Here is a 13,237-nt window from a genome sequence, read left to right as displayed (position 1 = left end):
GTAAATGGACACTGGAAGTCACCCAACTGACAGCAATCAAGGCTACTCATTGAAGTTAGCATCCTAATATATCATCATCATCATCATCATCATCATCTTTATTTATACCCCATGGGGACTCAAGGCAGCTAACAATCCCACACTAGACAAGTTTAAAAAGTGCAATACAAAAGTTAAAAGGCAATTAAATAGTAAAAGTGTGGTAAAAACAGAATTAAAATACAATAAAGATGCTTAAAAAGGCCTTTTAAACTCATAGCAATAGTAAACCTGCTGGACTAAAGACACATAAGACCATCGATCTGCCCAGACATATATTTTCACAGTCAGCAGGAAAGTGTGATTCTCTTGGCCTTAGATCTCTACCAGCTTAAAAGCATGAAGGGTCTATCACTACACAGTTCTTGAAAATACAAATAAGTATGGAGTATCAGATACATGGTAATGCCCTACAGAAATTATAAGTGGTCACATCTAAAGCTAATTCAACCTTGACAAACACAACTATCTTGCCAGCACAGCATAGCTAGAGCGCAGGCACAACATGAGCCCAACCGAGCAAGCCAGATGGAAAGAGGCAGGTGCATCAATAAATATAAGCCAGTGTGTTCAGGCTTTTTGTTATGGGGCATTTATGTACCATGATGACACAACTACAAACATAAGGCTGTGTCAAGGAAAATAAGACCGTTCTATGCCTGAGCAATGGAACAAATAGACTGAAGGTTATGATTTGCTTCTTTTGATAAATAAAGCAACATAAAACTTGATTTTATTGACTTTACTAAGGAATGTGCATTTTAAGACTGTATATCAATATCCTTCATGTGAAGTTATATGAACAGTTGCTACAACCATTCTCAGGCATTTTGTACACACATACCTCTAGAATTGTTTTTTTTTAAAAAAATACAAGTTTGTGCTATCTACTACTACACTGGATGGCAGTAACCCATAGGTGTAGGAATCAAGTGTCATTTTGTGTGGAAAAAAAAACGCAACACCATTGCACTGTACTCAAATCCATTGTGCCAGAAAGAAACCAGCTTTTGAAACAAATTGATGAGGAATTGTTTGTTGTGTGTTCAATATGGCAAAATACCCAGGAAATGGAAGAACTAGGTTGATCATTCTTCAGTTTTCTACTATAAAACATAGGTTGAGTTTTCCTTACTCCAAAATCCAAAATATTCCAAAATCTAAAATTATCCACATGGGTGGCTGAAATAGGAACACCTTTGCTACACAAACTCTGGAGTTTATTGTGAGGACTGAGCCACGCATTAGAAGCTCCCCAACTATAAATGGAAACGGTCCCGATTGCACGACATCATGGCACACTCACTTCACCAGTTTGTAAATTCTTGTTAGATTCCATTTTTAGGCTATTACTCCAGTTTACAAAGTACACTAAATAGGAAAGGGCTGAGAATTGCAAAATTGACTTTTTAAAAAATATGCATTAAGCAGAAGAGTGCTTGTGTACACTTGGGAAATGTGGAAGTAATTAACAGTACAACTGAAACTTGCTCAGAGACTAAGTCTTGGAGGGTTGAATTCTTGCAAGTGTGACTCAAATTCTGGAGTTATACAATTCTTCTGGTACAAAAAAAGGGCATGGACAGTGAGGGACAAAGCACAGGTTGGGGAAAGTTACAGCTGAGATGGAGCACTAACTTAAAAGAGCGTTCGTCAAACAACGTGTGATGGCTAACCTGATATGCTCCAGTTCTCAACAAGGATGGGTTATAATGCTTCTAGGACCTTGTGAAAGAAAGTCCTTTCTTTCATGGACAAGATTATTAAGATATTATATAATTATTATTTTCGGGTTATGTGCATAAGGTGCATATAAAACATAAATTAATTTCATTTTAAGACTTGGGTCTCATCGTCTAGATATATATTTATATGCACATATGCCAATACAAATATTCCAAAATCTGGAAAAAATCCAAAATCCCAAACACTTCTGATCCAAGTCTTTTGGAAAAAGGATATTCAACCTGCACAGAGACAGTGATACTCCCCCTTGACATCATTGTAATGCTATGTGCATGAAATTAAATACTGTAATGTGTTTTTCTCTTGCCTGCAGTGTGAAGCAGTCAAATCCAACAAAAGACGTGTCCTATGCAGTAGTGGATTGAACATACTATTTCCATGTTAGTGAATATGAGCTTCTCTTTAGCATTAACTGATCTATGGCTGACAATAATCCTCATACCTTAAATAGGACCAGAAGTAAGAAAGAAACCTTTATCTCCTATTGGATTTAAATATCTGCTTTTAAATACAGTTGAATCTCACTTATCCAACCTTCGCTCATCCAACGTTTTGTATTATCCAACGCAGTCTGCCTCCTGTCCATATCCACAACTGTTTCAATACATTGTGATGTTTTGGTACTAAATTCATAAATACAGTAATTACTACATAATGTTACCGTGTATTTAACTGTTTTTTCTGTCAATTTGTTGTAAAACATGATGTTTTGGTGCTTAATTTGTAAAATCAAAACGTAATTTGACATTTCATAGGCTTTTCCTTAATACCTCCTTATTATCCAACATTTTCACTTATCCAATGTTCTGCTGGCCCCTTTATGTTGGATAAGCAAGACTCTACTGTATACTTGTAAGTAGGGGTTGTATGGAAAACAGTTACTTCTAAAAAAAACCCTTCTCTGCTTATTTTGACTTATTTGATGAGGGAAAAACCTGAACCATCCTTAGCTGGGGATGAGCTAGAAAGATATAGGGCCCTTTCCACACAGCCCTATATCCCAGAATATCAAGGCAGGAAATTCCACATTATCTGAGTGTGGACTCACATAACCCAGTTCAAAGCAAATATTATGGGATTTTCTGCCTTGATATTCTGGGATATATAGGGCTCTGTGGAAGGCCCTTAGTCATTAGTGGTAAAACGTTGGCTATAACATTTGGTTTCAGTGTAAGACAACAGAGCAAGAAGTGATCTCGTACTAATACCAATGATTGGTTGATTTTAAAATAAACATTTTGTACTATAGTCACCATGATCTCAAGCATAATGCACATGCTATCTTTGAAACTATCAAATCAGTGCCACCATGTAGTCATGTTTCCACATCACTGTTTCAATATATGCAATTAAATACATAATTTGATGACATGGCACATTTTGTTTGCATTGCAACACCAGTAATTTTACATGGAGGGACACAATTAACATAAAACACACAAGGTGCTTAAAGTTTGTATGGTTTACCAGTGCAATGTGGCTTTTGTAAAGATCTGCCACATCTTGTGCTATAGATAGACCCAGAGCAGTCCAGAATTTGAAACCTCTGAGAAGGATCTCAGACCTATTACACAGCCCTGTCATTCAGTCTTGCAGTCTTTGGGAATAAATCAGTTTTGGCCAAACATAATCAGCCAGTCTTTGCCACAAAAAAGTTAAGCGTTTTCTTTCATAGTAGGGGGTTGGACCCGACGGCCCTTATGGTCTCTTCCAATGCTATGATTTTATGATTCTAAAAATCCAATATGCATTTCTTGACTCTCATGATGCCTCTTAAAAGGCACAGAATGAATGCATTCCAACATCCGTATCATGTTTTCAAGTTATCTATACCAAGACTGGCAATCACGTCCCCACCTCGACCTCAATCACCTCAGCGACTGTGCTAAATCCAACACCCTCCTCAATGATGAACATATCCCCAGAAGAGCTCTGCTCCTGCACAACGATGCATTCTTCCTCAGCATCTGAAAGCGCAATCTCCATGATGTCCTTGTTGACAAGGAATTCAGCTTTGTGCCTGGGCACTGCCATGTCTACTGAGTGCAGGACCAGCACAGAGGCCTGCTCCGAAGCTGGCCCCTCCCAACAGCCCTTACCACCAGATCGGGATGGATCCTTGCCAGGGTTGCACTTGTGTTCAAGTTGATGCCGCCGCAGGCTCTGAGGGAGGGCATAGGCCATACTACAAATGTTGCACTGGTGGGGCTTGTCACCATGGTGGGTCTTCTGATGCCGCCGTAGCTTTGTGGCAAGAGGATAGGATTTGGGACAGAGATGGCAGCGAAAAGGCCGCTCACCTGTGTGCAGCCGCTCATGAGCCCTTAAAGTGTGGGGATCCCGCAGTGCCTTTCCACATACTGTGCAGAGGTGGGCCTCACCTGTGTGGGAAATCAGGTGGCGGCGTAGCTCAGGGCGCTGTGGAAAGGCATCTCCACAGAAGTGGCAACGGTAAGGACGCTCCCCCGTATGCAAGCGGAGATGTCCCCGCAGATTGCCTTGCTGGCGGAAAGACTTGGGGCAGTAGGGGCAAGCATAGGGTCGCTCACCTGTGTGAAGCCGCATATGGTTGCGTAGCGAGCCAGGATTGGCCAGGTGCCGTCCACATATCACACATTGGCAGGTGGCTGTGGTAGAAGGGCTGGGCTCTTTGGTCTGGTGTGTTTTACGATGGATACGGAGAGAGGGCCGGCGGGCAAAGGACTTCCCACAGTCAGGGCAGGCAAAAGGGCGCAGGCCTGTGTGCAGGACTTGGTGTTCTTGAAGGTCGCGCTTAGTGCCATAGGTCTTATGGCATTGTGGACAGGCGAAAGGCCGCACCCCACGGTGGCCTAATATATGGGCTTTGAAGCTTTCATCTGAGCTGTAGCTCTTGCCACACTCCGTGCACAGAAATGGTTTATGATCTGTGTGTATAAAACGATGTTTCTTCAGGTGGCAAAGCTGCATGAAGGCTTTACCACATTCTTCGCACTGGTGCCGTCGCTTACTGCCTGTCCCCTTTAGCTGAGAAGAAGCAATTATTTCACAATGAAGGTGTTCTTTCAGTTTGGGATTCTCCTCCTGCTTCCTTACCTTGTATTTGGGTGTGGACATGCTCCCAGCATCAGGAAGCTCTTCAGTGCTAGACTGGCTTTTCAGCTTCTGAGGCTTCTCAATTAAATGAGTATCAAGGCAGACTACATTGCACAAGGGTGTCTGTGAATAAACTATACTCAGTTTTGACTCTGTCAAGGTCATGTTATCAGCCTGAGAATCTGGCTCAAACACCTCTTCCTTTGCCACCTCTTCTGCAGGGCAGCTCAGAACAGGCTGGCTCTTTTCACTTTGTGGGTTGGTCTCCTTCTGCACACATTGCAGGGCCCAGTTTTCATTCCTTTTCTTGTGACCATCATCCAGTCCAAGGAGCCGTTTATCCAACAGCATTTTTTCCAGCCTAGGGGATCTTGCTGTCTGCTCCACAACCTTGGGTGTATCAGGAGCTCCTGCAGATTTGAACCAGTAACTGTTAGCTTCCTTATTAGGGTAACAAGACAATTAGTGTTACATCAAAAGAAAACCTCTTTATTTTAATGAACTGCCCCCTCAGCTCATGACCTTTGCCACAAAAACATGTGGCTTGAAAACATGGATGTTCCAGTGTGCCTTCCCAGATTAAGGTATCCCAAGCAATTTGTCCCAAATGCACTTTACGAGAGAATTAGAATTGTCTGCACACCCACTTATCCCTAAAATATCCATCCTATTTCACCTGGACATGCCCAGCATTTAAAAAAAAAAATTAACCATTACATTTGGCCCTGCCACAGGTTTTTAAATGAGTCGTGATATTTTTGTTATTGTTTTGCTTTGCTATGAGTTATTTATTGTTGTATTGTTGTTGTTGTGTTTCTTGTTTCTGATGTATTTGGGCTCGGCCTCTTGTAAGCCGCACTGAGTCCTGTGGGAGATGGCAGCGGGGTATAAATAAAGGTTTATTATTATTAATGTATAGATTTAAGGAGTGCCCTTGGAGATCGAAGCATTACTTCTGAGAATATGAAAATGAACAGACATAGATAAAATATTCTACTTGGATTAGTAATACCCTAAAAGTTTAAGATTGCAGAAAGACTGCATTAGCATTTGTTGAAGCTGAATCTGTGTGGCCGTTCAAATTTGGAAGCCAATTTTTCCCAGGGCTTTGGAATGGTATTTTTTAGACAATTCCCAAATCTTCCTATCCAGCATGGCCTTTAGCTGTAGAAGCTGGAACCTATTTTCTGAAACTGAATATTTGCGAGTGCTTCCTTTTCCTACATATACAGGCAGTCCCCAAGTTACAAATATCTGACTTACAAATGACTCATAGTTAAGAATGGGGGTGAGACAGCAGAAAGCGAGGGAAATCTACCCCTCAGAAGGGAAATTCACTCTTGAAAGAGTTATCATGGGGAAAAGGTGTCTCCACTGAAGCTTTATCACCAATTCTTGTTTCCACAAGACAAATTTTTCAAAATCAAATTATCAAAGAGACCGAAAGAGAGGTGAAATCTTCTGAACAGGGACACAGACAGCAAAACAAACACCGTTGGGGTGTCCACTCTTCACGATGTGATCGAAAGCGATATATATCTATATATGGAGTTACACTTTACAGTTACACTGTTCTGACTTACATACAAATGCAACTTAAGAACAAAGCTACAGAACCTATCTTATTCGTAACTTGGGGGCTGCCTCTTTGCCTTTTGGGCATATATAGATGAAAGAAATTGCTACAATAACAGTTACATTGTAACTTCTCTTTTAACCATTTAATTTTTACAAAGAATTTTGTAGCATAATTTAATATAATGCTACAGAAAAATTAAAAAGCAGTGTTATAATGTGCACTATTTTTGCAAGCTTTGTGATTTTGTGTATTTTTAAAAGAAAAACTAATAACGGCCACTGTGAAGCAACTTGATCTCACATTTGTGGTGATGGTGCCAGGCATTTTCCTTTAATTGCCACAAGCAGAATGAAGTTGGTCTCTTCGCTTCCATCCAAGAACATGCTGCAAGTAACTTCTAGTGTGAGAGAATCAGCCGTCTATAGTTTCTGGTCAAATGACATTTAGCATAATGCCAAGTTTTAACTTGGTTTGTGTTTTAAATACATTATAATGGTACCTAATTTGTTTCTGACATGATACATAAATCCAAGAACATTCTTATAGTGACACACACATACAGAATAACTTCAAAGACAACGTGTTTCTGTCTATGCATGTACAGTACATGAGAAAGTGCAGAAGTGCCAAGATTAGTTAAGAGGTAGCCATGTATCTGATGAGGTCAGGGACACAATCTCCTTGAACTAATCATAGATTGTAGAGATTGCAGATAAATGCAACAAAACAGGAGGAATCTGTGAGTGGCACCCAATACGAGCATTCAGCTATTAGTTTATAGTTCACAGACATATGTCATATTAAGGCACATCTATACACAGGGTTAGAAAAACTTTGGAAATGGTAGGTGGTAAGGCATGATAGGGCCTCTGCACTTCATTAATCCACAATTTCCATGTTCCTTTCTAGGAAGCCACGGTCATTTAAATGAGCCTTGTTTCACAATGTAGATATATCATTAGATACGTTATTATGCACGCTCTGGAATGACCAAGAAACATTCTGATTCATGAAGTGTGCTTCTTCAACATATGGCTATTGCCAGCAATCATAATAAAAGCACTACTTATAAGCATCGCACTGGCCAGTGCATTTGAGCAAAATACAAGTCAATGGACAGAAATTTGGAATATGGTATGTGTTAAACATCTTAGCACTTAACTTATGAAATCGTAAATTCTTTCAGATCAAGTCAAAATCTCTTTGGAAAACCAACCTCTTGTGGTTATGAATCATTGGTACAGCATAATTTATTACCAACAAGAGAAAGTATATACAGAAAAACACATGGCTGGTTTCACGGGATAGAAATTTCAATGATTTCTACCATAGAGCTTCTAGTTTCAAAAATGTATAAAAGCAATCAGGTTTTGTTTGCATTTTGCCTTTCTTCTTTGCTTGCTTATACATTCTCTATGGCACCATCGATGCTGAGCACTGATTTCAGTTTTCGCTGTGTGGATGATTACATAGGAAATCCTGGAACCACTTTGAGGCCTGGATTATGTTTACACAAACCTCAGGGCACTGGTGTGCATCAAGTGCTTTCTTTCATGCACTTTTGTTGTCTTGCCACCATTGTTTGAAGCTCGCTTCAAACCACATTAAATGCTCAGTGTAGATGAGGCCTATATAAAAGTTTTCCAAGATAAATTTAGAATCAATATTAGGCAAAATGTCTTAGAATTCTGTAAAGTAAATTTTCAAAGTATTTCCTATATTTATCTAGAGTGGGCCTGCACAACCTGTGGCCCTCCATGTGATCTGGACCAGCTTCTAGAATTCTTGACCATTGGACAAGCTGGCTAGGGCTTCTGGGAGCCTGAATCCCAAACACCTGGAGGGTCACAGGTTGTGCTGGCCTGTACTAGAATAATTAAAAGTCCCTTTGATGATATGCTTTTTGGATTTCCAAATACAGTACCTGTAATGGAATCTACGTCATTCCCAATCAGGGATGCATCTCCTCGTTGCATCACAGCCTCTCCATTTGTGGTCTTGGTCACTGCTGCTGTTATTTGCCCTTGTAGCTTTTTTCCCTCTATGAGAAGTCCTCCATCTGATGCAGCCACCGGTGTTTTTGTTTCCAAGCAAACAGGATTGGTCTTGGGCTCTTCTAACCAATACAACAATTCAGTGCCAGCATCAATAGGGCGGCTTACATGGATATGGAGCTTCTCACCAATCCATACTAATGTCACATTTGCCCCTTCTTTATCCTGACTTTGCTTCACCAGGCTGTAAAACATATCAAGTTGATTATTAGTAGCAGATTCAGGTTCAATTAAAAAATACTGGATTTTCAAAGGAGGATAAGCTTGTAGAGGCATCAGAAGAATGGCCATGCATATGTGAGTGATGGGATGGTGTAGATGTAATATAGAAACTAAGAGATCTGGACAATCAAGGAGTAATCTTCTGGAAAAGTCAACTTGGCTGACTTTTGTTTTGAAGGTCCTGTTAAGTGAAAACTGCTTGGTGCAAAGACAAAACAATTTATCAATATAGTTTGCAATTTGTGGCGCTCTAGCTTTTGCTGAATTGCAGGTTATTCATATATATAAGTCTTTTTTTTTTTTTGCAATATTGTCTAAGAATCTATCAATTGACCTCTCATGCTACACCCATCCCACTTCCCAGGCATTTGTCAAATTCCAAGGATGTTACCAAGGCAGTTTACATGCTGAGAGGGAGAGGATGGAAGGTGACCAGGTAATTCCCAAACTGGCCATTTTGGCTCCGGGACAGCAACCTTATTTCCCTTTCTTTGGCTGCAGAACTACAATTTGGGTAGACACTGGCTGCTTACTCTCCCCTCCCTTCTACACATTAAATTGTCTTGGAGCTTGGTAGCTGCTTGCAGGAGAGGGATTTGAAGTCTCCAGTAGAAGATGGAAGCCATTCATATGGAGTGAAAAGCTATATTGCAGCTTTGGGAGGAAAATGATAACCAATGCAGACAGGATAGGAAAGCTACTCAAGAGCTGTCTATTTACAAAATTATAACATGGTTGTTGGACTATTGGCATACCGCACAGATGATTTTTTTTCAACATGAGAAAAACATTAGGGTAACAATAAAAACACAGAAATTGGACAGATCAGCTCCTAGTGGTGACAGAAAGAATGTGCAAAGAGTAAGCTGAATTTCTAAACAGGTAGTTCCCTCCTTGGAAACATTAGACTTACTAATGACCCATGATTAGGAAGGGGCTAAGACAACAGGAAGTGAGAGAAATCTACCCCTAGGAAGGGAAATCCACTCCTGAAAGAATTATCATGGGAAAAAGATGTCTCCACTGAAGCTTTATCCCCAATCTTGCTTCCACAACAAGGTAATTTTCTTTTCAAAATCCAATTATCACAAGGACAAAAAGTGAGGCAAAATCTTCCAAAGAGGGGCACAGAGAGCAAAACAAACACCACAGGACTGTTAACCCTTCCTTATGCAATCCAAACCATATATATATACACACACACACACATATATATATATATACACACACACACACATATACATACACATATATACATACATGGTATCAAATCTCCAGCACCAAGGTATTTAATGTTGTTCAATTTCAGTTGAAAGCGACTAAGTATATTGCCTAGATGCTTAAGGTAATTTGAACATACATTTACGTATTAGATCTTTGTCACTCTGGCTGATTACAACTAACACAGAGTTGTTGACTGTTCCAGGGAAAGGCCACTCCTGAAAAAGCTTCTACAGACCCACAAGATAATAATGATGGGAACATTGATGGGGGGGGGGGGAGCTTGTTTTCTGCTTCTCTGGTGACCAGCACATGGAGCAATGGATTCAAATTGCAGAAAAAGAGATTCCATCTAAACATTAGGAAGAACTTCCTGATGGCAAAAGCCATTCAGCAGTAGAATATGCTGCTGCCTTGCAGTGTGGTGGAATCTCCTTCTCTGGAGGTTTTCAAGCAGAGGCTGGATAGCCATCTTTCAGGGGTGCTTTGATTATGCTCTTTCTTGCAGGGCAGAAGGAGGTTGGACCAGATGGGGTGCCTTCCAACTATATGACTCTATCCTTTTCGGGCAAGGAGAAGATGGCTGTACACCACCTACTGGTCATATGAATCAGTCCTACAGGCTCACTCTAGTTTGAAACAATCCTACCCAAGAGTCCACATTGTCTGATGTGTGAAATGGTCTGAGAAGACTGTGAAGATGATTGTACATTACCCAGGTGTTCTTGTTCTCCTTACCTCCTCCAGTTTGATTTTCTGCTGCAAAGGGAACAGTCTTTCCAGCAGCTTGAAGGGAACGACTGAAATGGAACAAGGGCCCCAATTAGAGAAGTTTATTGTATGCAATAAGGTGGTGTAACCACACAGGGACAAACCTCGCTCTTCCCTCCAGGTGTTTTGGACTTCAACTCCCACAATCCCTGACAGCCTCAGCCCCTTTCCTTTTCCTCCTTAGCCCATTAAGTGGAAAGGAAAGGAAAGGAAAGGAAGGAGTCTGAGGCTATTAGGAATTGTGGGAGTAGAAGTCCAAAACGCCTGGAAGGCTGAGGTTGCTCTGGTAAGGTAGCAAGAAGTAAACCTCTTTCTGTCATACAGACAGCACTAGCCTGGTTGAAAGACTGACACTGCTATCCTTTAGCCAATAAGGGTTCCAGCTTTGCTCCCCAATTTGACTTGGACCTATGAGGAGAGACTTGCTCCTACATTTGCCCCACTGAAACACGACAGGTGACAACCTTTAGGTGAGCAATTCTATGGGCTAAAATGAAAAAGAAAGGAGGAGTGCTCCAAAGTGGAGTATGGCTTTGAAGAGGCCTTGATCCCCTTCTGCCAAAGTGTACTTATGTTTTAGACTCAGGGGCCTTGAATTCAGAAGTGTTTGCTGTATCAGTGGCCAATTTCCCAAACAATAAATCTTCCTCAAACCCAGCATGTGACTATGGCATTTTCCCTTGTCTTTCCCCTCATCTCACTGTTCTCCTTTCTTGAACTGTTCAAGACCTTTCATTTATTTATTTTAATTCTCTTTATATCTTTTGCTTTGGGGACTCAAGATAGGTTCATGCATCCCTCTCCCATCCTAGTTGCCCTTTCTGCTGTGTTGTGTGTCTTCCAGTCACTTTGGACCTACAGCGACCCTAAGACACCCTTCTCACAGGGTTTCCTTGATGAGATTTGTTCGGAAGAGCTTTCCTCTGAGGCTGGGAGAGTGGAACTTGCTGAGGATCGCCCAGCAAAGTTCTAGGGCCTGCAAGGATTCGAGCCCTGGTCTCCAGAGTCTTAGTCTAACCTTACTGACTTTCCAGGCATCCTTACAACCCCTGGAAATGTGATCAGGGGGAAGCCCTGGCCTCATTTCCAGGGGTAGTAGGGATGTCTGGAGAGCCAGCAGGGTTGGATTAAGACTGTGGAGAAGGTATGATAGCTGGGTCCGGAAGCGCCAAGTGTCATGGAGATGCCGCAAAGATGGCTGTGAATAAGGGAAGAGAGGGGGTGGAGTGAGAGCGGGGAGAGCAAAGGAAGGATAGAAAGGAGGGGACACTTAGGGTAAGGGTTAGGGCAAAGTTTAGGGTTTGGGTTACGGTTAGGGTAAGGGTTAGCCCCAGCCCAAATTACCTGTCCGAACGCATCTTCCCCTATGAACCATCACTGAGATTAAGATCCTCCGGGGAGGCCCTGCTTTCCGTCCCATCATTGTCACAGGCACGATTGGTGGGGATGAGAGACAGGGCCTTCTCGGTGATTGCTCCCCAGCTATGGAACTCCCTTCCTGGTGAGATCAGGTTGGCCCCCTCTCTCCTGTCTATTAGAAGGATGGTAAAAACTTGGCTGTGGGACCAAGCATTTGGGACAGGGCAATAAAGCAGCAATAGGAAAGATGGCCAGGCCAAAATATTAGATTTGATGTGGATGACTAGGACCGTTTTAAATGGCGTGTTTTAATATTTTGATTTTTTTTTTAATGTTTATGTATTGTATGTGAATTTGTGTCCCGGGATTGAATGTTTGCCATGTATATGCTGTGCTCCGATCTGAGTCCCCTTCGGGGTGAGAAGGACGGAATATAAATGTTTTAAATAAATAAATAATAAATAGGGGTTACCGTTAGAGTACGGTATAGCGTTAAGACAAGGTTCAGGGTTTGGGTCTGAGTAAGGGGTCAGGCTTAGGCTTAAGGTACGGTTCAGGCAGGGTTAGGGTTTCACCATTAAAGAACTCTTACATTCCTTCTATATTATCTGTCTCCGGCCTGGCTTACATTAGCTAAGTCTCTTTCCCGAAGGAGCGATGCGGCATCTTCGTAAGGCTATTATGCTATCACCCCGAGGTTTGCCCCTGCCTGGTGTCGATGCCCCGAAGACCCTCGGCTCCTTCGAGCCGCTCACCTCCCGAGGCCCTTCCTCCTCCTTCCGCAGCAGCAGCAGCGTCTCCCCCGGCTGAAGGGCGCGGCCCACGCACCAGACCCCGGCGCCCCTTTCGGCGGAGAGCGACGGGCCCAAGGCCAGGCCCCGCGGAAGGCGCCGCACTAAGCCGCAGCAGCACCAGCAGCAGGCCTCGCCGCTCCTCGCGTCCTCTAAGGGAGAAGAACCAGAGGGTTAATCAGAGGAACCCAGAAAAACAACCCCTGCCGCCCTCGGGCCAGAAAAGTCTCTCACTCCGCTGAGGAATCCGCTCCTCCATGGCGGAACCTTGAGCTCAGGCAGCCCTGGTTTCCGCTCGGACCTATTTCCTTCCCCTCGCCACTCTCTCTCACTCTCCTGTTGTCGAAAGGAGGCGGGGCGCTGTTTCTATGGCGACCGGC

The 13,237-nt window shown here is 42.4% G+C and overlaps 1 protein-coding gene across 1 annotated transcript; it reads right to left on the bottom strand.

Moving 5' to 3' along the window:
* Positions 1 to 77: 77 nt before the first annotated feature.
* Positions 78 to 13,213, bottom strand: ZNF408 (zinc finger protein 408). Its single transcript, XM_060763691.2, has 5 exons — positions 13,092 to 13,213; positions 12,822 to 13,009; positions 10,675 to 10,736; positions 8,364 to 8,677; positions 78 to 5,270 (listed from the first exon to the last, which is right to left on the bottom strand). Exons 1-5 carry the CDS (start codon positions 13,114 to 13,116, stop codon positions 3,631 to 3,633), a joined length of 2,229 nt encoding a protein of 742 aa, XP_060619674.2. The 5' UTR covers positions 13,117 to 13,213; the 3' UTR covers positions 78 to 3,630.
* Between the last annotated feature and the right edge of the window lie 24 nt (positions 13,214 to 13,237).

Source organism: Anolis sagrei, chromosome 1 (assembly GCF_037176765.1).
Source record: "Anolis sagrei isolate rAnoSag1 chromosome 1, rAnoSag1.mat, whole genome shotgun sequence".
Classification (NCBI taxonomy): Eukaryota; Metazoa; Chordata; class Lepidosauria; order Squamata; family Dactyloidae; genus Anolis; species Anolis sagrei.
This window is presented reverse-complemented; position numbering and strand designations above follow the sequence as displayed.